We start from the raw sequence: 27,524 nt of genomic DNA on the forward strand, positions 1-27,524 counted from the left end.
GCTGGGAGCATCACGTGGTGTGGGGAAGGAGGATCTCAGAGCCCCGCCGCAAGGCGCGGCAGGCAGATCTCGCGAGATTTGGTTTTGAGTCCGTGGTGCGCTAGTGGGAGTCGCGCTCGGGGTGTGGAGGGTGCTGGGAGCGAGCTTGGCCAGGGGGCTGTTTAAGGCAGCGTCTGTCAGGTGAGTGGTGAGGGCGGTCAGGGAAGGGGCCCGAGGGCAGCCGGCAGCACTGCGGATGCGGCTTGGCTGCCTGCCTGGCCGCGTTAGGTTGTGCCCGGGGAGGTGTTCTGGTAGCTGTATTCCGTCCCAACCGGTTTCTGGGCTAGCTGAGGACCGGGTGAGGAAGGTAGCTGCCGGGTAAGCCGGGCCTTTTCTCCGTTTTAGCCAGGTGTTGTCTTGTGGAGGAGGCTGTTCTTAATGCCGTGCTATTGCACGGCCGCCGGGCCCTGTCAGCGCACCCACGGTGTGACGCGGGACAGCTAGGAAAAATAATACAAGTTCTATTTCAGGGAAGAAACCTCGGTGTCTGGCGGTGGAGGCTTGGCGGTGGCTGGAGAGGTGAGGGGTGCCTTGTCAGGCTCCCGCTTAGAGGCAGACCTGTTGAGCCGGGGCAGCCCTGCTTGCGCCTGGGGCTGTGCGGCCCGTCCCCTCGGCCGTGCTCTTTTTGGTGCTCTGCCCGTTGTGTCACTCGGGCTCGGCCCGGCGCTGTCTTCCGGCGGCTTTTCGTTGTTTCCACCGCTCCATGGAGCTAGGCAGTTTGGTTTTTTATTCGTTCGCTTTTCAGGAAGCTTTACTTGCCGCCTCCTGCAGCGTCCAAGATTGTGTATTTCTTGTTCTGTTACTATACAGTTGTTGCAATTTGAAGGTTTTTTTTTTTGGGCTTCTTTTTTTGTTTTTTTTTCTGCTTGTTGTGTTTGTTGTGTTGTTTTTTTTTTTTCTCTCGACTGCACAACCACAAGCTTAAATAAAAAATTAGAGCTGGTAGTGCTTTAATCTGGGCCCTGTTTGGGTCCTCTGACGTGCTGTGGTGTTATGCTGAATATGGGTGACAGTGTTGCGAAGACTTCGCATCTAGATAAGGTCATAGAATATCTACTTAGCTGTTACAGCAGTGGGGACTGGATAATACTGAAGGGGAACTAAGCTGTGTAACTGCTTTCTATACTGTTCTGAGAGAATGCTTTGCATTTAAAAAAATATTTATATGCATCGAACTGTAGTTTTTTCATCGACTCTTTCATTACATTAATATTTGGGTTTTTTAACGATGTGTGCTTTTAAGATGAAGAGTGGGACATCTCTTCTAACCTGAATGAGTCTGTTTGTTGTCAGTTTAAATTAAGCAGCTGTTGCTTTGGACTTTGCCTCGTCTTGGGCTCTATGCAGGGAGGGGGCAACTCTGTTGGAGTTATATGAGAAAGTGCATCCTGCCGTTTTCTTTTTTTTGCTAGCCTTGTAGCTCCATGTTGCTTTGAGAAATCCTGTGTTCTTGCTGGTCCCTTCAATTCTAGCTGTTTATAAATGGATCATCTTAGTAAGACCAAGTACAGCTGCTAAGGTCAGATCATACTGCAGTTTCTTCCCAGATAACTCCACCAGAGGAAGCTGAGAACATGTGCTGGGTTGTTTTTTTTTTTCCTTCTGTAAAACTTTGAAGTAATATAGCTCAAAAGGGTTTTAAGGTAAATATATTCCACAAAATCAGAATTCGTACATGCTTTTGGGCAGATTACTGTATATAATTAGAGCTAGGTGAAATTTGCTGTTGTGATACTTTGGCTGGAAAAGCCTATTAAGAATTATCATATACCTTCCATTAATGTAGCTGTGGTAGTTGGGGAGGGCAGGGGGAAAGCAAAAATAGGTTTGGAAAGTGGGAACTCACTTTTTATGCTTAACTCTGCTATTTCTAAGCAACACTTTGACCTTGAACTATTTTTTAATTTTCTTTGTTACTGAGAATTTGTCTGCATATACCAGCCATGGTGTGCAAATCAGTAAGTTGAGCAATAGTTGACTGTGAGGCACTAAAGCTAATACATAAAAGGCTATGCCTTTTATGGCTCTTTACTTACTAAATGTAGAGGGTCTATGTGCTTTGCTTTTTATTTTTATGAAATGGGCAAGTGATTCTTTGTTAAGTTCTGTGAGAAGGGCTTTAACTGTATAATATTGCTATTTGCAAGTAGTTATAATGCCTTGGGCTAATAAAAACACTCTTGGGCGGGACTACAAGCATTCTAGTTGCATTTGTAAACAACTGATAAGTGAATGTCAGTTTTGAATTTATCAGCTTTTGACCACAGCATGAGGTGATGCTTCATTTGAAAGCCGATATATATATATATGATTCTTGAAGTTACTGTATTTCTTGGGCCTTCAAATAGAGCACCAAACCTAGCAAATTACAGAGGAGTAAGATCTTAAATCTGTATAGATACTAAGTTCTTATTTTTACTGTTCCTAATCTAATGACCTTTATCAACAATGGAAGAGTTACTTCTATCTGTATTTCCCATGACGGCACTTGGATCCTATCTGCTAGAAACCTGTATCTCTTAAGCACTCTCCATTTCCTTTTATTAAATGATACTTCTGTAGAGAAAATTATCCCTATGGGATTAATCCCTTCTTTTTAATATCTTAATGGAGTGGGGTGAAGATCTAACCCCTTAACACTGAGTGCTAACTGCAGTATTTTTTCAAGTGCGTTGCTGACTGGTAACAGCAGCACGTATCAGGTTATTCTGCTTTCTTACTTGCAAAAATTAGTCACTGCCTGTTTTCTGAAATCTGCCTTTTAAGAAATTAAATGTGGTGTACTGGTAAGCAAACATTTGCACTGTGCTGCTAGAGCATGAGATCTTTGGTTTTGCTGTGAAAAATAAGCCTCACTTGTACAGTAACTTCCCCTTACTAATGAGGAAAGTATAGTAGTCTGCCACTTTCAGAATTTTATTAACTAGTGAAAGACATAAGAGGTAACAGAGTATGGAATTTTAAAATGTCGCTCAGTATTTCTGTTAGAGGTTGGAGGAAGGTGTCTCCCTTAAGTAAACTTGTCAGAAAATGACATCTGTCATGGTTTACAGTCCATAGTTGTTGGGTTTTATTCAGTAATCATTAGACTAGAGCATTCTGGTAGATATGATTACTGAGAAAGAGGTACTTTGAATGAAAAATCCAACAAGTCAGAAAACTTTATGAGTAGTGTGGATTGTCATAGACTTAAGTAATGGATAGTTTGCAGGGAGGTTAACAACACTAAAACACAAGCAAAAAACCCCACATTTGTGTGGCTTTGAGTTGTTCTTAAAAAAATTTTGTGTGTGCGAAGTAATCCTTACTTCTACCAAAAGTTAGTCTGGGTATTTTATGTTTCTTAAATTAGCTTATTTCAGGTATTGCAAAAGCATAAATGTGGAAGTGTGGAACTAACCTAAATCCTCTGCATAAACCAAGGCACTTCAGTGCATGCTCACATTTAGTACTGTGTTTGTTTTTCCGTTTTTGTTGGGTTTTGTGTATGGCTTTTTTTTTCGTTTTTGTTTTGGGGTGGTGTATATTGTGTTTTTTTTTCTGTTCTTGTTTTTTTTTTTCTCTTTAACAATTAACTTCAACTTTGCTCTCTGGTGACCAGAGCAAAGGGTAAGACAGTCCTGAAAGAAGTGGTTTGCTAGGACGGGTAAGGAGACCTCTCACAGGGTCATAAACTATTTCTTGTTAAGTTGCCTCTGCAACTCTCTAGGTACCATGTTTTGTTTACCTTTGCCTCAGTACATTAAACACCTCTATAGGAAAAGTGATTATGGTCTCTATCAGAAAAGGATAACCATTGTGATAGCTTTACATCTGCCTGTTTCTGCTTTCTGCAAGTCATTGCTGGTGTGAGGAAATTTGCAGTTGTTTTCTGATGAGTTCATCACTTTGGGAGATTTAAATCAAGCAATCTAGGTCCTGACAGTCAGTTCATGCTCCTGCACTGGCAAAGGGCGTCCAGGATTTGCAACATTATTAGTAGAAAACTCCCTGTGTAACTACTGAGAAAAGATTCAGCATGTTCTCTATATCCAAACAGCTGTTGATCTGTCATGAGCTTTCATATTTACCACGTGCACTGAAGAAGTAATTACAAATTTCAGATTTACGATTTGGATGTGAAAGAAAATGTATTGATAGAAAACCCATAATATTAAGCATAACTTAAACTGTCTACAAAACCTATACAATGCTTGTAAGTTCTCTTTTGAGAGAGATGGGGGTCAAGTGGAACAGTTCTTAGCACTGAAATAATATTACTGTGCAGAATTCACCAACTTAGATCACCTACACAGGGTAATCTAAGTGACGGCCAGTTGTCTTCCTACCCAGCCAGCAAACACTCCTGTTATGCTTCATTCTAGACAGATGCACAGGCATGATTTGTTACCGAGGAACTGGAGGGGGTAGGAAAAAGTATTTGTCTGAGAAGGTGGGAATGTTGAAAAGGAGGGGCATGCTGCTTTGCTGCAGCTGCTGTCACATCTGCCTTCACTCCGTGAAGATAATGTAGCTTTTTCCTTGCCTTTTGGGAGAAGAGCAAGAGTGAATTTGCTCCCTAAGCCCATATCTGGTCCCCGCTCTACCAATTTTTATGTAGTAAGTTTCAAAAATCTTGAGAGATTTGGAGTCCTGGCTTACATTTAGTCATACTGCACTTAGCAAGTATTTGAAGAAGCAAGTATTTGAAGAAAAGCTGTAGAAATACTGTAGATTGCTTACAACATTTGTCTTGCACATTTTACTCTTGTTAATCTTGTGTGTTTTGATTTAAAGCTAGAATTGGGTTGGAGCTGCTGAAAGGAAATCTAATAGTAAAACTTTAAAGGGAAGAAGGGGGATTTGTCCTAAGGGTGCTGCTGATGTCTACCAGCAAATTTGATTCTGGGCTTGAGGACAGTTGAGCAGTAAAAGGCTGATGTGACTAGGATTTTGACTAGTTTACAGAAGGCTGTTAAATTTCATTAGGTGTGTCGTAAATTGTGTTCGACACTGTCCCACATGACATCCTTGTCTCTGAATTGGAGAGACATCAGTTTGGTAGGTGGACCACTCAGTGGATAAAGAACTGGCTGGATGGCCACATGCAAAGAGTTGTGGTTCATGGCTGGAGACCAGTAACGAGTGGTGCCCCTCAGGGATCAGTGTTGGGACCGATCTTGTTTAACATCTTTGTCGCTGACATGGACAGTGGGATTGAGTGCGCCCTCAGCAAGTTTGCCAATGACACCAAGCTGTGTGGTTTGGTTGATACACTGGAGGGAAGGAATGGCATCCAGAGGGAATTTGACACACTTGTGAGGTGGGCTGATGCCAGCCTCATGAAGTTTAACCATGCCAAGTGCAAGGTCCTACACCTGGGTCGGAGCAATCCCAGGCACAGCTACAGGTTGGGCAGAGAAGAGATTCAGAGGAGCCCTGTGGAGAAGGACTTGGGGGTGTTGATTGATGAGAAAATGAACATGAGCCGGCTTCAGTGTGCGCTCGCAGCCCAGAAAGCCAACCGTATCCTGGGCTGCATCAAAAGAAGCGTGACCAGCAGGTCGAAGGAAGTGATCCTGCCCCTCTGCTCTCGTGAGACCTCACCTGGAGTATTGTGTGCAGTTCTGGTGTCCTCAACATAAAAAGGACATGGAAATGTTGGAACAAGTCCAGAGGAGGGCTACAAGGATGATCAGGGGACTGAAGCACCTCCTGTATGAAGAAAGGCTGAGAAAGTTGGGGGCTGTTCAGCCTGGAGAAGAGAAGGCTGCGTGGAGACCTCACAGCAGCCTTCCAGTATCTGAAGGGGGCCTATAGGGATGTTGGGGGGGGACTCTTCATTAGGGACTGTAGTGACAGGACAAGGGGTAATGGGTTAAAACTTAAACAGGGGAAATTTAGATTGGATATAAGGAAGAAATTCTTTCCTGTTAGGGTGGTGAGGCACTGGGATGGGTTGCCCAGGGAGGTTGTGAATGCTCTATCCCTGGCACTGTTCAAGGCCAGGTTGGATGAAGCCTTGGGTGAAGTGGTTTAGTGTGAGGTGTCCCTGCCCACGGCAGGGGGGTTGGAACTAGATGATCTTAAGGTCCTTTCCAACCCTAACTGTTCTATGATTCTATGAAATACCGAAGGGTAGATCTGAGAACATGCACGTCTTCCTTAAATACTGCTGAAGTATGCAATGAGACAGTGTGGATCACCATATAGAAAGAATGTAGTACCAAAGGCAGTTGGATAATATGAGTCAGCGTGATAATGTGGTCATCCGTGTTCAGATTCTGACTTGTTGGGGGTGGTGGGGGATGGGGATGTTTTTGTGTGAATGTCATGGGAAAAAAAACTTTTGAGAGCTCAGAGAATTTGTTGTTGACATTTGCAAACTCCTCCCAGATGGTGGAAAATGATGGGACGAAAAAGTGTGAAAGGCCTCGCTTTAAACTGGTTGATGGAGCTAAGGCGTGGAAGTTGCATATGAATGAGAATTAGGAGAACAAATATGGGTGTAGTAGTTGTAGGGGATGGAATGTATCCATCTGTCAACAGATCACTGAAAATTGTGCCTACAGGTTGTTAATAAGCCTATAAATACATATTTTTGTTAAATTAGGCAGTAATGTTCAGAATTCTAATCTCAAGGTGGGAAAAACTTGATTACTTTCTGGATTGGTGTACTTCCTAATTACATAGGCCTGGTCCCTACTAGTATTCTTTCTGACGCTGTTTAATTATATCTAACAATTGTATTTGTTAATTTGCGAGTCAGAGCACCTTATTTTTAACATAACTGTGCATGTATCAGTGTCAAAAGAAAAAAAAAGCGCATAGAAAGGTAAATGTCACCTGAGGGTGAGGAAAGAAGGAAAAACTGAAGGGTTGGTTTTGAAGTTTTAAATTACTAATCCCTTCAGTCCAAGAAACTGTGATTATGACTGAAAATCCTCTTAAACTTTGTTGGTAGGGTTACGTACATGTTTTGGGGAAAAGAATTGCTTGTAGTGAAGTTTGTGAATGTCCAAAGATATTTTTCTGTAATAAATTGATACCTAAAGACAGCTTAGAGAATGCTGTAGTCTGACTGCCCCTTCAGTATCAGGTGGTTAATAGTATCTTTGGGTAATAATTAAAAGCCCAGTTGTATTTAAAAATGAGCCCTCAGTTACAGTGCTGCATTGACTTGGAAAGGGATGAATGTTTCATGTGGATGTCATGATAAGACTTGATGTGAGTGAAGAGCAGGAAAACAGGAGGTTCCATAAGTTCAGCTTAAACAGAAGACTATACACCTGTAAACCTTTTGACTGTGGATGGGTATTTCCTGTAGAGAATATAAAGAAACCTGATTTAAGCTATGGTTGAAACATTTGAAAGAGTAAAGAGGAACTATTTTGGCTTTTATTCCAGAACATTCTTATAACTAGGGCTGCCTTTATTTCTGTCTCCTGTAGGTGAACAGCAGTACATTCTTACTGATATGTATTCTCCTTTCAGGTTAAACAGTTGTTCTGACATCTTTTCCAGTTCTTGTCTTTATGCAGCAGTCAAGCATGTGTGTTTTCAGCCTTGCATGTGAAACTAGCTGCGTGAATCAGCAGCTGGGTGGGATTTTGACGAGCACACTCCGGAAAAAGCATTGAGTGTGACCGTCTACTTTTGCTTATGTAAGAACAGTGTGATCACATGTCCACAGCAAAAATGTATGCAGTTCCTTATTTGGTAATGAATTAATAACTTTCATCTTGTTGGAGTATAATGACAATTAAAAACAATACAGTGTAGCTGAATCACCTTTCCAAGTGAATTTACTTGGTTTTGCAGTTGGCCTCTTCATCAAGACTGATAAAATAGCTTTCTTTTTCTACTGGGGGGGAGGAACCATCAAATAGAGTGTGGATAGGGATTGTGCAGGCATCTTCAATCTACCCTTCACCCTCTTACATGTGATCCGTAACTGTGATCGGTGTCATGTTTATTCATATTTTTCTCTCAGCTGTTCTGTTTGCTGATAGTTTCTCAATTGTTTCAGAAAACAAGGAGGAAAAAATAACTTGCAGGCATGACTTCTCTGTTCCTTAATTATGGAACATGACTGAAGTAGTGATAGAATTCTAGATGAACGTATCGGTCTTCAGTTTAAACCTGTTGAGCATCCTCACCAGTAGGAAAATATTTCTGTAATGTATTATGTTCCATTAGTGAATGTTCCAAACTGGCAGTGTGTTGGGGCTGGTTTTATTTTTTTTTTAAATAGAATGATTCCAAATGCTTAGTGATAGGCTGAGAACCATTGGAAAGAAAGACTTCGGGTTCAGAGCAGGTCATATCTGAGTTGTGCAAGTGCCAGCTTCCCAGAGATTTTTAGCAAGAGCTAAACTGTAAGGACTGTCTTTATTCTACAGGTGCCCTGAATGCTCTGCTGCTGCTTTGCTGAGACAGCAGGTTGTTAATTATATTGTTTGGGGAAAGAAACCCCTTAAGGGTTCCTTTGTTGTGAATGAAGGGGTTGCTACCATTGTTAAGGTAAACACTGGTAAATTGTTAAGAGGTGGCACCCTCCCTTATCTACAGGTGAAAGGCTAAAAGAGGAGCTGTTGTATGCTACTTCCACTGAAATATTATATTAACAGCCTGCCTATCTTAATGTTTCCTGGGTGATAAGGGAACTGTGGTAACTAATTTTATGTAGGGTATTGAAATAAATGCAATTTAAAATGCCTTTAATTTTTTTTTTCCATTCCAATTTCTTGAAGGAAAGTCAGCAAGGGTTATTGTGGAAACTAACACTATTTTTCCATTGTCCTTTTCCTGTTAATCAGTACATACCACTACTATTAGGTCACAGAAGTTCTCCTACATCAGGATTCATTTGGTGGAAGAGCTGGTAGGGAGCCAACCCTAGTTCCCATGGTCTGAGCTGATTGGCCTTCTGTCCAGTCTCAGCTGGCCCAGAGCAAACATTACTTTGGTTTGTGCCAGCTGGCTCTTGTCTGTGGGATGGAGAATGTAGGACTGCAGTAGTGTATGAGTTTGCTATTCTGTCTCTGTGCTTTTAGGGGAGATTTTAGCCCCTTCTGTGCTTCAGGAGTGGGGCTGAATCCAGTGAATGGTATGTTGAATTAAGCTTCACTTTTACTGAAAACAGGAATATTAGAAACATCTTTATATGTGTTACTAAGTGCTTCTTCTAAAAAAGTCTGTTTATTGTAAGCAGCACCCCTCTCTGTCACTTAGTTGGAAAATAGTACAGGTATATTTAATATTTATTGCTTATTTTCCAAGGTTTGTGTAATAAACAAATCTGTAGGTAGGACAATGAGGGCAGAGGTGTACATGTCCTTTTTATGTACTTGTTTTATAGGAACAGGTGGAGAGGTGGTAGCAGAGGAGGCAACATGGTTGTAAGTGGTACCGTGGATTGTAATTTCAGGTCAGTTTTAAGTAACATGCCTGTAGTGTATGTACATTAAAAAAACCCAACAAACCAAACACCCCAACAAAATACCACCCACCCCCCCAAAAAAAAAAACCAAACAAACCCCAAACCAAAAAATCTCACAACTGAAAAAAAACTTCAAACTGAAAAAGCAAAGCAAAAAGCTCCCACCAACCGTCCAGGCAGTTGTTGTGTTTTTTTTTTTTTTTTTTTTTACATATACAAAACAATACTCCAGTTTTATGGCAAGGAAGCAAATACTCAAATACTTCCCGTCTAAGATGTTGGGTGGAGAAGACCTATAGCACTTGGCTGAGCCCATACATTTGGACAGCACCTGTGTGTCTCTGAGGTTGACTACATAGTGCCAGTGCTCACATTTTAAGCTTCTGTGTTAGAAAGTGTTCATTCTGTCCAACGTGGAAGTGGCTCAATTACATTACATTGAAGTTTTAATGAATCTAAAGGTGCTCATCTTGAGATCTCTGAACTGGTTGTCCATTAAGTGGTTTGTTTAGCCCACTAATTTGCATTTGAAAGTGGCCATAAGTAGATGCTTCAGGGAAGGTTAGAACAAAGGAAGCACATAGTTGTCTTTTCCCCCTTCCTAGGCTTCCAGATGTTTGTAGCTCAGGGACCTGGCTTCTCTGTCGAGAAACAGTGAATCTCTTCTATACTATTTCAGTGTTCCACTGAAACTGTTCTTGAGTTTTGAGTGTCCTTTAGCAGGTAATTCTCTCACTTGTAGACCTTCTTAATTTTGTTGTTGAAACTGGCTTCCGCTAGTTTCACATGGTGGCTCTGCCTTAGATGGGAGTAGACCATGAACAGTTCATGCCTCCTCCTCCTTTCTCCATCATTTGTAGACCTTGTAGACCTTTGCGACTTCTATCTTTACAGACTGAAGAGCTCAGGCCTCCTCAGTTGTTTCTCATGTGGGAGCATTTGCATAGCTTTGATCATTTTTTATGGTCCTTTTATGAACATGTTAAAAAAAACACCCTACATATACTTGGTTTTGGGGAGTTGAAGCTAACAGAACTGTACCAGGTTATGTTGCAGATGTACTGTGCTGTTCCTATGATATTATAATGTTTTCTGTTTTGTTCTCAGTTCCTTACCTACTACTTCCTGGCACTTCTATGGCTTCTTTTGCTGGCTACCAAGCAATCTTGTTTGCTTTTTCACACTGATCAAAATCAGCAATTTTTTTACCTTTTATAAACAATATCTACTTTGTTATGTGGTATACTGTTGGTGGTGAGAACACAGTGTAACTTGGAAGCCTGGGGCATACGTATAAAGCATATATATAACCAATAAAATACTCCTGTGTGACAATATTTAAAACATACTCAGGGTCTGAGAATCTGAAAGATGTGCATTGTATGTTGTACAGCAGTATGTTGTTTCTTAAAACAATTACTGGAAAGGCTATAAAACTTAATACATTCAAATAAAAAGCAACTAGTGTTGGTGGGAAACTGAACGATTACAAAGCCTCAAGCTGTTCATAATATTAAATATCTTTACTTGTTACACAACCAACATGGGAAGGTTGGCGACAAAGAGTCAGAAACCTGACTGGTACAGTGTGATAAATATCTGAGTAAGTCCAATTCTTTATTTGCATATGGGTTGTTTCAGGACAGAATTCCTTGAGTCCTTGATAAATTTGTGAGTGTGACGGCAGTCAGAGCCAAAAGTAGTTAGGACAGAAATCCAGATTTATATGTCAAATTGAAAGGAGGAGCTTTGACTCCTCTGTTTTTCTGATTTCTTTGCCCCAAGCTGGTATCTTAATAGTAAATTGCACAAAACTCATCAAAATAGAATGATTTCTTAGAGGAGAAGGAACTTCAGCTTCCTTATGAATTCAATTTTACTTTCTTTTTTTTTTTTTTTGGTAGTAACAGTGAGAAGATACTTCTTACCAGCACAGTACACCTCTTCATATAGAGGTTTACAAAAGTGTGTGGCAGCAGTGTTGTTTACTACTTGAAGTTTGTGATAGTGTGGTAAATAGGCGTAGTCAGTAATATGAGGGAACCTGTTAAATGTTTTGCATGATTGGCATTTTTCCTGGTTGACCAGTCAACATGTTTTGATGAAGAGTCCTTTACAGAAATTGACGTGGGTGGGAACTGGACACTGAATCTGAGTAAGGAATAGAAAAATACTTGTGGAATCTGTGTATTCTTTCAGAAGAGGGAAGCCTTAATCTGTAGAAGAAAATACTTTGTGTCTGTGTTGCTTTGTGTGACCATACTTAAGATATTCCCTTTTTATTTTTTCCCCCAAGTGCAGTCTGGTACTTGACTGAAGTAGTTAATCACACTATGAAATAAGGGGGAGTTAGTTGCATTGTCATTGACATGTTACATCATAACTGAGTCCTAAGAACTTTGCCTGCTTGCAAGAACATGTTCATTCCATCTCAGCAGTGGAAAGTTAAATCTGGAAAATTCTTCCAAGTGTATTTTTTTTTTCTTCCACTACAGTAGCAATTATGACTTAGTAGACAAGAATTGGGTATGAGAAAGCAATTCTTTGTTAATGACATATTAGTTTGCTATGTGGTGATAAGGGATCAGTGTGTATGTGTTGTTAGTGTCCTTGTGTTTTTGAAGATAGTTGTGACTGTTTGATATAATATTACTTGATAGTTAGATTTATTTTTTCTTTTTCTAGCATTGTCTGTATCAGAAATACTCAATTTCTGAACAGAAGAGCCCAACCCTGTAACTTAATATATAATAATAGTAAGTTTTAATGTGAAAATATGATGGGCATTTTCAGTTGTGCATAATGTTCCTAATTTTTCATCTGTTGTTACAGAAGTAACAAGAAAAAGAAAATGGATAAAAAAAATTGCTAGTGCCTGCTGTCTTGTCATATATTTTTCCAAATAAAATTGGAGGCTGCATGAATCACAGGCTTAAAAATTCATTTTGAAAGTTCAGAAGTGGTAATATTATATCTCTGGGTCACAGCAGTATGCATTTTGAGAGGTAACACTTGAACTTGAGCTATAAATTCATGTCAGCTCTGGAATGTGTATTTAAAGTCGGCTTTTGCACAAAAGACCTTAAAAACATGTCCTTCGGCTTGCTGACAGAAGCATAGCTTCATGAAATTCCAGGAATATAATCAACATTATTTTGAAGCAGAACCACTACTATCAATATATTTTGTTGATGCTAGGACTGGTATTACTTAAATAAAATGAATTTAATTCTCTTAAATAACTTTGTATCATGCAGTTTCATTTAATATGTCTTCCTGAACCAAAAATAATCAGACCAGTTCTTTCCAGACAATGCTATTGACTTTTTAAATATGGAAAGTGTAGTAGGTATGGGTCCTAGGAAATACTGTTTCACAGTGACTTGGATATCTCTCTAATAGAAGGCAGATATTTTTGTAAAGCATGACTATACCTGTCCCACTGTATGTCTTCCTTTTTAATCTGGGAGGAAATCAGAAGCCAGAAAGTCTTTTTAATGCAAGCTTCTGTTGTCAGTGAATTGCATTAAATTGCACTGTTGCATATGCCTTAGGAAAGAAATTATGGTTTATATAATGCATTAACTAGTGAGTGCTTCAGGGTGCATTTCAAATTGCATCTCTTACAAGTAGAGTGTTGCCAAGGCACGATGTATGCAAAATGAAAATATAAAATTATTGTGGGGTTACTCAAGAATGCTCCTTAACAAAGTTAATGTCACTGTCTATTGTAACTATAATTCCATTATTATTTTTAAGTTTTTGTGGTATTTCACTTTCTTATATGATTATTTATATGTAAAATCAGCCCTAGATTCATTGTCTACAATGAACTTCTTACTTCCATCACAGTAGCAGCATGTTTCTCCAGAGAACGTGTACAAACTTGATAAATTTGGGTAGTTACTTGGGTATGAAGTGTGTGACTCAGTGAAGCTTTTTTTTTTTTTTAAGGGCTGTTGAATGATTAGAAAGGATTCTTAGACTCTGCAGATCTCACTTCTCACTTTGTTAGCTCTAAAAAAGCATTTCAACCATTTGTTGCTTTTGTTGTAAACTCTAGGATTTAGTTCTATGTATGAAACTAGTTGCTGAATACTTCTGTAGTGAAATTAATGAATGGGGTTTGCTTGTGCAAGGTCTTATTCACAAAGTATAAACGTAGCTCATTTAACAACTATATACAGGTGAAGATGGTGGGGAGAAAAGTCATTGTCAAATTCATTTTCTGTGGGAAAATAATGGATGGTCTTATAGTAAATTTTGTATATGGATGTGCTTTCTTCAAATTATTGTAGGGAGAGTGTAAATTTATTCCATTCATCAATGCGGGTTGGCAAATATTATGATACTTAATTGTGGAAGAGCTTTTCTGGGGAGGGATTTGGCTCCTCTGCCTTGACATTTATGTGCACATGTGTATTTATAGTTGTGATCTGTCTGGAATTTGCCTTTGTGGTTTTGTTTGCTCTTTAACGTGTTCAGTGATCTAGTCCTGTCTTTTTCAGTTTTGATTTGGAGGCTTAATAGTTGAGGAAAGCATAAGAAATGGCTTAATTTGTAGGAAATAGTCAACATTTTTATTCAATCTCATATATTTCAGGAAATAACAGTACTGTCCCGCTTTGAAGCTTTTCCTTTGAAAAAAAAACATACTGGTGTTTATTTATGATTAATCTAGAATTTCAGTTCAGTGTAGCTGTTACTGTGAATGTTTCCTTAATTGCAGTTCTTATGAATGCTTCTTTAAAGAGAGCAATGAATTCAGAGTTAATGCTACTCTTCTAAGACCTGGAAGTGGTACGACCTTGCTCCCACTGTTCTGCTAAAGTTATGATGTGTATCACTTGTCCATATGTATGCGAGTTGAAGTACAGTTGTTCAGAGTGAATAGTTGGAAAGATATCTTAAAGCCACAGTTATTTCACTGAAATAGTAACTCAAGTGAAATGCCGAATGTGAGTAGACAAACTCAGTCTTGGAAGTAAAGGTGAACTATCAAAGGAACAAGTTATGGCTTCCTAGCGTATATTTCATAAACATTTCTAAATTAAAAAAGGAATTCTTGTATTCGAAAAGTGAAATGTTACTTTCTCGGTTTTGAATCAAAGAAAATGGAAAATCCTCTAGATAAAAGTAGGCTTAAGTTAGGCAAGTTCTGTACCCTTTCAAAATTCTATTAATTCTTTAGTAAATTGTCTACTTGGCTTTTTAGTAATTTGTTATAGTTGAAGACACTTTTTTTTTTTCCAGGTGACTTCAAAAAGCTTAAACTGAAATTCCCATTTTATGTATTTGGATTTTAATTTTGACTGTAACAAATAACATCAGTGTAAGGAAGCGTGGAACAAATACAGTCTGCTAACTTTCTCAGTGCATAAGAAGAGTACCACGACAGTATTCTGAAGTAGGTAGGGGACGCTTGGTTGGCATTTAAGCAGAAAATAAAAATCTTATTCAGACATATTGGAAGCGGAATCTTTTCAGTCTGTGAGAGTTTAAGTGCTTCAAATTCTAGGTGTTTGTGGTAACATATAGGGAAGACAGGACTATAGCAGTAAAAGTAAAGGGGTTTTGGTGGTGGTGGTAGTGGGCTTGTTTTCCTAAGCTGTTTTGGTTTCTGTTTCTGTGCTTACTTGAAGGGTCTGCAATGCCAGAAGTCCTTGTTGTGGAGAGTACATGAAGGATTTTCCTTCTTTTCTTTTCCTGTGAAGAGGAATGTGAGATAAAAGGACAAAATGGACAAAAAAGATTTGCGGAGATTAGATATTTAGATTTCTCAAAATCCACAGCTGTGATTCATTGTCTGTCCTTGAAATTGCTCTAATACTCAGAAGATTGGAAGGTGTAAAAACTTATCACAGTTACTGAATGGATTTCAGTGTCTTAAGATGTCATGGTATGACTGGATGTACCCAAATGGTAATTAGTGCCATCATTAGATGTTCATCTTGTGCATGCGAGTCTTGTAATAATAATAATTTTTAAAAGTGTTCACTACTTCTAAGGGAGATAGAGTCTCCTATTACAGATTGGTTAAAGAACTTAATAAGCATGTAAGAGGAACTGCAGCCTACATGTATTTCCAAAAGTTCTCTGATTATGTGAGAAAAGGTTTCAGCATGGAAAAAAAGAAGGAACATGTTTTCTGGAAAGCCGTGCTCCAGTTATCCTGTCAGCTCCTAGGAGATGTGAAATTCTAGACTGTAAATTCATTCTGACGTGAAGATCCCCTTCAGAGTGGAAAAGTAGAAGTAATGAAGTCATTGCTGTACATCTTGCTCAAAATCCTAACTTCATTTTGGGAGAATGAGTTATCTAATTAGGGGTATAACTTGGCACTGATGCCAGAATAGCATGTTCCTCTCTGTAGGGAGAGAAAGGATGCCTGAGCAGTTACTCACTGTGATTGATTGTCAGAATGTCCCAGTGCAATATTTTTTTGTTACCAGAATTTGTAAGTTTTGACATTCAAGGAAAACAAACTTGATTTAAGAAGAAATCCTGACCATTGTGTCTTTTAATGAAAAAGGGAGTGCTAAGCTTTGCTAATTGCAGCTCCTTCAGTATCCTTTTGATACTTAAAAGGAGACATCAGTGTTTAATATGATATTCTCAATTGGGAAAATTTCTTATGCCTTGTTTCTATTAAACTACTGTATGCACCCTCTGCCATTTCCATTGACCAGAGGTTTTTAAAAAACATGACAAACACAATCCTGGAACTAGTCTGAGTTACTGCTGTTCTGAAAATTCCATTATATGACAACATGGTGACCTAAATGAGGTCCTTCTCAGACACTTGCTGGTGGGAGTACTTCAGGTGATTTAAGTTATAATCCCACTAGATGTTGCTCAAACCATACTATGGGAGCATAGATGAGCATAACTCCTTTCTCTGCTAGTTTTGCAAGAGAATTTAAGGCTGCTCTAAATCTTATAATATCAATAGCGATGATGTTTGCTTCCTGTTGTAGTTCAGAGTATGATAACTGCTGGGTTTGGATAGTGATTTGTCCTATTTGCAACCATTTCCTGAGCCTAGTAAGGTTAAAACTGCCCACTAACACATGTAAGTAAAGTAGCTTCCTAGGGAGTGGTACATAAAACCAGCTGAAGCCTGGTTTTAATTCAGGCTGTTGCACCTACTGCTTTTCAAAACTCCAGAGCGGTGAAAATGCTGAATTTCGGATGCTAGTCTATGAGAATTCATCTGATCTACTAATTATAAATTAACAAAAGCAGCCCTTTCAAAAGAAAGATAAAACTAAAAGGGTGATTAGTAAAAGACTTAACTTTATTCCATGTGGATCTGAGCAACAACTTCCTCCTTTAGCGGTAAGGGTTCGTTCTGTAACCTTGTATCTCTCAGTGTTCCAGAAATGCAAGTAAGTCCCGAGAGATTTGTTGGCAAGTGCAGCCTATTCCCTCTTTCAGTACCCTTTGGCCTTCATATATTTCAAATAATAACTACAGATATGCAAAAGTTCTTGCTTTCTCAAATACTGTGATGTAATCTCATCTTTATTCTGCCTTCATTAAAAAAAAATAATATAAATTAAGCAGTTCCTGGATACATTGAAGAAATCTAGTCAATTCTATTGCAGAAATAGAAAAGGATAGGATCTAAGGAATAGAGGAGGTTGACACTGTCAGCCCCCTTTTAAGTTAGAGCAGATTGTGCAAAGCAAATTACAGTGTTCCTGGAATCAGAAGGATGGTGTTCACTTGAGTTTGATGGTCCCTTGGCTGCTATATGCTGGCTTAAACTTTTTTATCATTAAAAGGCAGGCAGTTGAACTTAATTGTCTTAACACAAGTAACTTCATAATTGAACCTTGAAATGTCCGTGCAGGTAACTTCTAGATATGACCAAAATGGTGCATTTTAATACTTTGTTCCAGGGAGGGGTGTTTCTACAGTCTCGTCAGTCTTGAAGTTTATTGCCATCCTGACAAGTAGTGATAATTTCTTGACCTATAACTCTTAAAGAAGATCCAAAAGAAGTCTTGCAGGCTGAAGCTTCCATACCATTCTCTCTGCACTATGTATTGTAAAACAGATGCATAGAAACTAGGTATTTTTCTGTTGCTGACATCCAATTAGATGAAAGTTATCTGCTTGATGTATTGTCATACTTGTATAATAGTCTTGATGCTACTTCTTGTGTAGGAGGAGGTCAGGGCCTGCTACAGTTGAGTGGCTTGAGTTGTGGTAAACCGAATGGTGTTTTCTTCTCAGATTTGATTTCTTACTGCTTAATTGTATATGGCTGCAGTCAGCTGTAGTGGAGGGTGGCTTAATTTTATTTTTAAAGAAATTAAGTCATGCTTTCTGAAGCTTTGTAGTTATCTTTGGTGCAAAATACTCTGTAGCCTTTGCTGGAAAGTGTACAAATCCATGTTGATATGTTTAGAAAACAGTTACATGTACAGCTGTCTCTATAGAAACAGTGAAGTAAAATGCTATAATTAATTTATATGGGCTATGGTATTACTGTTGGGGGAATTGCCTTCAGAGCAGACTGGATTCAGGCCTAGTGATGCAAGGCACTATCACACAAACCTTTAAACTTTCTAGTTGTTTGAGAAGGGAGGAAATAGAAGTTCAGCATTTTCTCTGTGTCTGTGTGTGTGCATGCATGCGCATGCGTATGTGTGAGAGGGAGTGAAAGCTATGCTGACTGTTCAGCTGGGGCAGTCGGGGAAATGACGTCCTGTATTATTTGTTGTTCTAGAAAGAGCAGAGACATGTACTGTAGATGGGAGGGCTCTAAAGAGGGCTGTGTCTTGTCCAGTGTGTATAAGTATTTATACATGAGCAAAGGGGGAAGGAATGAAATACAGAGAAGCTGTTTAGTGTTTCTTTAATGTATTAGAGAGTGTTGATTTATAACAGTTCTGTTTGTTTCGATTCCAAATTTGATTTTTGTTTTCTCCTTCTCTAGCATCTCTTCGTTGCTAAGACACTGGACACTGTTTTTTCCATAGCAAGGAAAATCTGAATTTCTCCAACACTCAAGATGGGGAAAGATTATTATTCTATCCTGGGAATTGAAAAGGGAGCTTCTGAAGAGGATATCAAAAAGGCTTACAGAAAACAAGCCCTTAAATGGCATCCAGATAAGAACAAGTCTCCTCATGCAGAGGAAAAATTCAAAGAGATTGCAGAAGCTTATGAAGTGCTGAGTGATCCCAAAAAGAGAGACATTTATGATCAGTTTGGGGAGGAAGGTATGTATGTGTCTGTTATACTCTGGTCAGTCACTTTCATTATGTTAAATGAAGCAAAATGTGTTGATTTTTAGGCAATGCATTTGAACTGCTTGGAACTTTGACTCGTTAGCTTTTTAAATGTAAAATGGATTCAGAGTTTTAGTGCTGATACAGTTTTATTTTTTAATGTTTTTTCTTTTTTTAAGTCCCAAATACTTGACAGACAAAAAAAGTTAATGAATTGAAAAAGTTTGTATGATGCACCAGTAGCTTTCTGGGATCACTTACTGCTCTCTTCCCTTGCCATAGCACTTTCTGAGGTGCAGTTGAAAGAGATACGTTAATTTCTTAAATTTTTGCTAAAGGGTAATCTGCTTGATCTAGGTAGGGTAGTCCTGAGCAGAAGCCCAGGTGTCCAGTCCGTAGCTGTCCCTGGCTTCTTGCCTGGAGAGGAAAGAATTTGGCTTATGTCATGAAATACCAGAACAATTTTTTAGCTTTAATTGTAAACAGTGGTAACATGCCAAGAGACTGAGGCCTCAGAAATGTCATATTTATCCTAAAATGGGTATCTGGAGAGGATGACTTTTTTTGGTTTTTTTTGGTTCTTTTTTGTTTTGACTTACGTGACTTTCAGTCTTACGATTGAGCAACAGAGGAAGTCATTAACATCTCTCTCCTTAAATGTATGGAATCAGAAACTCCACATGAAATAATTACTTCTATTGTGCCAAGTCTGTCCCCTTGCTCCTTGGCATTTGCTCAGGGCCATGTTTGTTAATATAAAGGAGGACACTTAAATAGCAGTACTTCGGGGAAAATTATGGGTTCTTACGAATACATAATAATTTGGTCCTCTGTCATCCAGAGGTTTTATTAACATCCATAAATTCATGTAGAAGACCTTCAGTTTTTACAGTTTCTACAGAAGATGTGTAGAGAAGATGGGATTTTTTGTTTTTTGTTCCAGTGCATGGGTTCAAAGCTTTAGTGCTGTTATTAAAACATCCTAGGAAAAAAGCATTTATGTAGATACCAGAGGTCTTACTGTTGCTTCTCGAGTCTTTTGCCGCCTTGCACTTCTTCCTTCTCACCCCCTGCCTCTTTTCAGTGTATCATCATATACCTGTTTACTCATCATATACCTGTTTACTCATTTGCATAATAAGTGCAGCAGCTCATCCTATCTACTTTCCTAAAATAGCACTTTAGGCACTTTCACCAAAGAGCTTGAAGTAAAGCATATAAAGCAGTGCAGCCTTTGGCATTCTAGTGTTGCATACTTGAAAACAGAGGTTCAAAATGTAGATTTCTGTTTATTTGGGACATAATATTAAACTGAAGTATGAATTTTTGAGTGGTGAATCTGGAAATACCTGCTGAGCCTCAGTTGCTCTCTGAGCTCTTCAATTTCAGTGTAACTGGAAGTTGTGAGGGAAAGGCAGTGGGTAGTGTGGGAGGAAGGAGGAAACATCAGTGTTTTTACAGCTGGGAACTTGATGTGCCTTCAGTAACTTTCAGCTAGCTATTCCAGGAAGTGTCCTTCTACTATCACATTGAATCCACTGATGTGCTTGTTTTACATTAACTGTACTGTGACAGAAGAATGTACTATATGTTGCTAAGTACTTTTAATATTACCTGGTGTTGAGATGGGGAAAGTTTCTCATCCTAATGTCTTGGTTGCTGTTGTTAACCACTATTGAGCTTAAGCACAGAAGGTCCAAAACAGCCGAAAAAAACCAAACCAAACCCCTTTTTCAAGTTTAGGGAATGTATGCCTCACTAGTGTAAGTGTTCAGATTTTTATGGCTATGGAAGCAGGATAGCAGCTGTATTACTGAGCTGTGTAAGACTGGAAAAAAAAAAAATCAACAAACCAAGCCAGACAAACATTGTAAGTTTAGAAATAAAAGTATCTATGATGAAGGGCTGAAAGTCTTCTTAATAAAGGTTTGAGAAAGTATCCTGAAATGGTCAGTGCCGGAGAACACTATTAGGAGGAAATGCTTGGAAAACACCTGTTGGGAAAGAGGCATTTAGGAAAAATAACTTTTAGCTGGGTTTGGAATGAGAGAGCAGGAAATGCAAAGGACTGTCCAGTAAGAATTGTGAGGGAAATCATTATTTGGAAGAAATGAAATGTAGATCTCTCCTTTTAGAAGATAGAAGAGAAAGAACAAAGCTATTTGAGAACATTGATTGTTTTGCACAGAGACAGTGACAGTATGTGCAAGATTTCTGTACCCAAATGGGTCTTAGGAACTTCAAGCTATTGTGATTTGTGGCTGCACTGAAAAAAGTTCCCATGTTTCTTACCTATTTTATATCATAGGAGCACAAGCAGTGGTAAGTTTAGGATGGTGAACTGAACATTATGAGACATATGGCTGCTTTACTATTGGCATGTTTTCACTCAAACTGAAAGGAAAAGAGGTAAAGCTGATTAACACAGAGCTAAAGCTGAGCTGCAGAGATATATTGCATATGATACTGCATAATTTTCCCCAGAAGTGATCTCGAAGAGGGATTCAACTTAGATTTTGCAGAACAAGAAAAGATCAAGTCTTCTGTTTTAAGATGCTAATTCTTTGAATAACTGGCTTCAATCATATGGAAAAAAAGTTTAGGTTTGCGATACTTGTTCTTCTGAAGTAGGGGTCATTCTAGAGCTTCAGACTTTGTTGCTGTTCAAGCTTTTGAGTTACTAGTTGGTACTGCATAGTCTATTGTTGAGTCCTCATTGAAAAGGAAACCTTTTACTCTACTGCAAAGACCTTTTGACTCATCAGTTCCAGTATCATTACACTCAACAATAGGAAAACTTATGCTCATATTAGATTTGGTTTTAACTTTGCTTATTTGCCTTAGGTTTGAAAGGAGGAGCTGGAGGATCTGATGGACAGGGTGGTACCTTCCGGTACTCCTTCCATGGTGACCCACATGCAACATTTGCAGCTTTCTTTGGTGGCACAAATCCTTTTGAGATCTTCTTTGGAAGGAGGATGCCTGGTGGCAGAGACACTGAAGACATGGAGGTGGATGGTGATCCATTTGGTTCCTTCACTAGTTTTAGTATGAATGGTTTTCCAAGGGAAAGAAATACAGTTGGTAGTCAGTTACGTCGTAAACAAGATCCCCCTGTAATCCATGAACTCAAAGTGTCATTGGAAGAGATCTATCACGGCTGCACAAAAAGGATGAGGATTTCACGTAAAAGGCTTAACCCAGATGGTAGAAGTGTCCGAACAGAGGACAAAATTCTTACTATTGAGATAAAAAGAGGATGGAAAGAAGGTACCAAAATCACTTTTCCAAAAGAAGGTGATGAAACACCTAACACGATTCCAGCTGATATTGTTTTTATCATTAAAGATAAACCGCACTCTCACTTCAAGAGAGATGGATCAAATATTATCTATCCTGTTAAGATCAGCTTAAGGGAGGTAAGTTTTTCTTTTGGTAGAACTCTAAATATTTAAACCTGTTACAGTATGATACAATGGCTACCCTGTGCAGCAGCAGTAAACTTCTGGTGGGTTTGTGGGTTTTCTTGCTTTGGGTTTTTTAATAGTTTCACTCTAGTAATGTCACTGTGGCTACAGAGCACAGTTATTTATAGTGGAAGCAGTAACTTTTGATAAAAAAATCTGAAATAACAAACAAATAAAATTAACAAGTACATCTAATATAGCATGCTCTTTACTGCTGTGATATGGTTGCTACTTCTGTATGACAAAGTAGAAATGTCTTAAATACTTTCACTGCCAACAAATTCTAAGTTTGCCTTTTTATGTCATAAGTTATTTCAGTGTGATTTCAGAGTACATGGAGATTGATTTCATGAGGATAAAGTATTGTGAACAGGTGTTATAGGAGCTATATATAACAACAAAAAATGGTATAGTTTTTTCTATATTCTGTTCCAAGTCAAAACACATTGGCTTTTAAAAGGAAAAATCAGGAATACAACTGAGCAGAGTTCTTAACAACAAGCCCTGATACATTCACTGTTTAAAAGATATTGTAGCTAAGTGTGTGTAATGTGTTTTTATTTCTTAATTAGCATTAGGTGGAGAAATAAACTCCTGTTTGCATTATAAACTCTTTGTGTACATGATGAGCTCCCTTAAATGATTCTTAACTAAATCACATTTGAAGTGAGTTGAGGCACCTAAAAAAGATGGAGAAAACACAGTGTTTAATGTTGATGTGGATAATATAGTACCTTCATAGATAAAAGCCTATTTAGACTTACTGTATTATGTAAATTGGACATTATCAGTATAGACTAATTGTGCTGAATCAGGTGATGTTGGAGGAATTGGAATGTTACCAGATCCTAGAAATGAAAGCAAGCTATTGGAAAAAGCAGGAGGTCTGTAATGTTTTAATTTTGATGCACTAAAATAGTTGTTTGCTTTTCTTTGAGCATTGCAAATGCTCTCTTAAGACAGCTGTGAAATTCAATGCCTCTGCTTACAGACACTTGTTCTGCAATGCTATATAGTATAGGTTGATAGTCTATTAGAGTAAAACTCCTGTACAATGCAAACACAAGAAATGGAATGGGACTCTTTCCAGTGGAAACTGAGAAGCTGGACATCTGTAGAGTTAAGAGTTCACTGTATCTCAACTACTTTCTTACTTGATAATATCTTTGAAGGGTATATAAGCCCATTACCAATCAGTGGCCATTGCATAAGATTAGTAATTCAGTGGCAAATTGAAGCTTTCCATTTTTGAGAGGAGCACTGTGTTTGAATCTTGACATCTCAGTAGTGTACAGTGGAAATACTGTTTACAATGCTAGTCTTTGCTAAATAAGTTAAATTCAGTTGTAGTTACAGATAAAGTTCTGACCATTTTTTTTTTTTGTCATGATCCAATTTTTCTTTAGGCTTTGTGTGGCAGCTCCATCAATGTGCCAACGATAGAAGGAAGAACCATACCTATGACAGTAAATGAAGTTGTAAAGCCTGGGATGAGAAGAAGAATTATAGGATATGGTTTGCCATTTCCCAAAAATCCTGACCAACGTGGAGACTTAATTATAGAGTTTGAAGTCATCTTCCCAGATAACATTTCTCCAGCATCAAAAGAAGTACTTAGGCGAAATCTTCCAGTTTCATAAAATGAAGACTGCATATGTCAACAGTTTAAATAGGACACTGGAAATGCTGAGGACTGGCAAGTCTGTGCTTTAAAAGTGCAATCTGTAACAACTAGTGGAATATTTGTTTTTTTTGTTTGTTTTGTGGGATGGGGGGGGGAAGTACTGTAACGCTGCATGACAAGTAAAGGGTTAAGTGCAAGTCATACAGGTGATTTCTGCAGTAAAATTTACAGGGAAAACCATTCATTTATTTTTACATCTTCCTAACCAGAAAAGTCTATTCATTATTTTGCCTAATGTGAAATGTAGTCGGTTTTTACAAAGTCAGCACATCTTTCTGATACAATACTTGAGCCTCCAAGTATTTCTTATATCCCTACATTATCTAGAACATTACCCATTTATACAGAAATTGGAGATAGTAATAAATAAATATTTTAAAGAGCAAAACATGAAAAAATACCGTTTTTGTATGTTGCCTTCCACTGCACAAAGCATAGGCTGGGAAAATCAGCTTGGACTCCTGAACCACCCCCAGTGGAATTAAATCATTTTCCTTACTGCCCCAGAATGTGTGAGATATTACAAGTCTAGCAAAGGGCATGTGGCTGAAGGACCAGGAGTAGCCGTTAGCTATGGATAGTTCCTCAGCCTTCGGGCAGAACATCAAGAAGAGATTCTGCAAGTACATAAACAGCAAATGGTAGGCCTGCTGTCAAGTGGGGTAGGGAAGATGTGGTACTTGGTGCCTTCTTTGCATTAGTCTCTACCAGTAAAACAAGCCTTTGTGGTTGCCAGGCCCCTGAGACTAGAGGGGAAGTCTGGAACATTGGTGTGGTAGGACCAGAATAGGGTGCATTTAAACTGAAAGTCTATGAGCCTGACAGGTTGCATCGCTAACTGTTGAGGAAGATGGCCAATGCCATTGCAAGGCCACTCTTAATTATCCGTGAATGGTCATGGAGATTGGGATATCTTCCAGTAGACTGGAAAAGAAAAAAAATATTACTCCTATCTTCAAGAAAAACAAGAAGGAAGATTTGGGGAGCTACAGGCTAATCAGTTTCACCTTAATCATTGGGAAGGTAATGGAGAAATCCTCTTGGAAAGCATTTCCAAAGACATGAAGGACAAGAAGGTGATCAGGAGTAGTCAGCATAGATTTACAAAGGGGAAATCATGTTTGACCAACCTTATTGCCTTTGACAGAGACAGCTAGCTTTGTGGATGATGGGAGAACAGTCCATGTTGTTTACCTTTGACTTTAGTAGAGAGACTGATAACATACAGGTTTAACAGTGCAAGTGTAAAGTGAGGAAGACTAAGTACTGGCCAAATGAGTGAGCACAGGGGGGTTTTAATTAGTGGCACAAAGTCCATTTGGAGGTAAGTCAGTAATGGTTGTACCCTGTGACTTAATACTGGGGTCAATACTGTTCCAACACCTTCATTAATGACAGAGATTGTGGGATGGAGTGCATCCCTCAGCAAGTTTGCAAACCATATAAAATTGGAAAGAGTGGCTGGTAATACCAGATGATGTACTGCCTTTCAAAGCGACCTCATTGGGCTGGAGAACTGGACAGAGGATTCTCACAAAGTTCAACATGGGGGATTGCAAAGTCTTGCTCCCTGAGGAACAACCCAAAGCACTAGTACAACCTAGGAGCTGACTGGCTGGAAAGCAGCTTTGCTGAGAAAGACCTTGGGGTCCTGGTGGACAACCAGCTGACTCTGAGCCAGCAATGCGCCCTTATGGCAATAAAGGCCAGAGCTTTGGTAGCAGGCTGAGGGAGATAATCCTTCCTTTACTCTTGGCACTGATGAGGACGCATCTGGAGTGCTGTGTCCGGTTCTGGGCTCCCCAGTACAAAAAAGATAGAAACTTACTGGAGCAAGTCTAGCACAAGGCTGTGTATGAGAGACTGGGAAAGCTGGAGCTCTTCAGCTTGAGAAAGAAAAGACTTGGGGGAGATCTTACCACTGCATATAAATACATAATGGGAGGCAGTGAAGATGGAGGAGCTAGGCTCTTCTCAGAAGATCTCAGTAACAGGACTGAGAGGCAGTGGACTTGAGTTAAAACACCGATTCCATCTGAAACACAAAGAAACAGTTTTTTATGTGAGGGTGGTCAAATACTAGAACAAGTTGACCAGAAAGGTTGAGGAGTCACCATCCCTGGAGATACTCAAAACCTGACTGGACATGATCCTGGGCAGCCTGCTGTAGCTGACCATGCTTGAGCAGGGGTCTCAGACTACATGATCACAAGAGGTTCCTTCTAACCTAAATGATTCTATGGACTTGGACTTAGCACTTGGTAATAGTGCTATAGGCCATTCTGCAAACCAGGCTTAGCCCAAAGATGGATGGAAAGATGCACAAAGAACATTGTAAAAGCATTTAGCTAGTGCAGGTATTTAAAGATCATTCTGATCGCAAGTATATGTTGTTTTCAAAGGCTGAATTTTACTCCCATGAAGAAGGAAAAGCCCAGGTCCTAGCTAAAGGAGAGCTTGCTTACAACACAAAGTGGGGTGGGGATTGCCCATGAACTTTAATATGCTTGAATTGAGTCTTTTTTGAATACAGATAGGAGTTACTTGTCTTTAGAGTTAGAAGATGCATAGGGAAATGGAGAGCCTGCCATAATAGTCTAGTTTTATAATACAGTAATAGGGCTGGTTCCCTTGATTGCGGTATGATTTTGGTTGAAAGAAATGCTTCTTTGCGGGCATGCTTTATTACCTGAGTTTAAAATCATAATACAGTATTTTAACAACACATTCAAGGTTTGGGAGTTTTTTTGGTGGTGAGCTTTTTTCTTTTTTTTTTTTTTTTTTTTTCCTTCATAGGAAAATACGTAGGATTTGCTGTCAGCCTTTTCCCTGTGGAAATATAGTAGTTACCTGCTCTGTTAGGTAGCTTAAGAAATAGCAGCATTATATTCATATATGTGATTTTCTGCAGGAAAGTAAATCATATGAAAGTTGGGATTTAATTTTTACAATAACTTCAGTGAGCACAAGAATAATCCCATTCTGTTACTCGAAGGAATAGCACTTCTGGGAGATACTGTTCGAATCAATATTTCAGCTGCAGATCTCTTCATACAGTGTCAGCTAGCTGTAGTCTTACATCTATGAGGAACTAAATTGCTGGAGCAGTATCACAAAGGAAAAAAAAAAAATTGCTGCTTAGTGCTTATGCTTATTGTTAACACTATATATTGTTTGTTCAAAAAATTCCCATTTCAGTATGTTCTGTATTGCATTTCTTATGTGGTTTTTAAGTAAAAGATGTAAAGTTGTTTTTTAACTCTCTTTTGTTATGATGGCAGATGCTATAAGCTACACGACTTTAAAAGCATATCATCCTAAATTGCCTGTTTGTCAGTTTAAAAGCTAATGGAATTGAGCATTTTGTAATCCAGGGTCTTGTAACCGTAGTCAAACTTGTAAAAAAAAAAAAAAAGTTACAGCAACTAGGACTATTTTTTGTAACCATCTTCAGGTAAGAGGATTAGTATTAAATTGAGGAATTGCAGTATCTTGTGTATTTAGAGGTGTATATATATATGTATAGCAAACTAAACTTTTTCAACTGTTTTCATGCACAAAATACAGAACTATATGACTGGTATGAAATGGTTGTATTTCTTTTCTTTTGGAGAAGTAATGTTTCAGTATTGGACAGTATATGGAAAAGTGTATGTTTCAGAAAATAGCAT

The 27,524-nt window shown here is 38.7% G+C and overlaps 1 protein-coding gene across 3 annotated transcripts; it reads left to right on the forward strand.

Moving 5' to 3' along the window:
* Positions 1 to 27,441, forward strand: DNAJB4 (DnaJ heat shock protein family (Hsp40) member B4). Of its 3 annotated transcripts, none has more exons than XM_062628950.1 (4): positions 1 to 180; positions 18,408 to 18,693; positions 21,547 to 22,121; positions 23,576 to 27,441. In XM_062628950.1, exons 2-4 carry the CDS (start codon positions 18,483 to 18,485, stop codon positions 23,807 to 23,809), a joined length of 1,020 nt encoding a protein of 339 aa, XP_062484934.1. In that variant the 5' UTR covers positions 1 to 180; positions 18,408 to 18,482; the 3' UTR covers positions 23,810 to 27,441. The 3 variants fall into 3 exon arrangements, with proteins under 3 accessions (XP_062484934.1, XP_062484936.1, XP_062484935.1); XM_062628952.1 differs by lacking the exon at positions 1 to 180 and adding an exon at positions 3,642 to 3,685; XM_062628951.1 differs by lacking the exon at positions 1 to 180 and adding an exon at positions 11,803 to 11,986.
* Positions 27,442 to 27,524: the final 83 nt, after the last annotated feature.

The sequence above is a fragment of the Pezoporus occidentalis genome, unplaced genomic scaffold, assembly GCF_034315485.1.
Source record: "Pezoporus occidentalis ecotype Australia unplaced genomic scaffold, CSIRO_AGI_Poc_V1 ctg325, whole genome shotgun sequence".
NCBI classification, from domain to species: domain Eukaryota; kingdom Metazoa; phylum Chordata; class Aves; order Psittaciformes; family Psittacidae; genus Pezoporus; species Pezoporus occidentalis.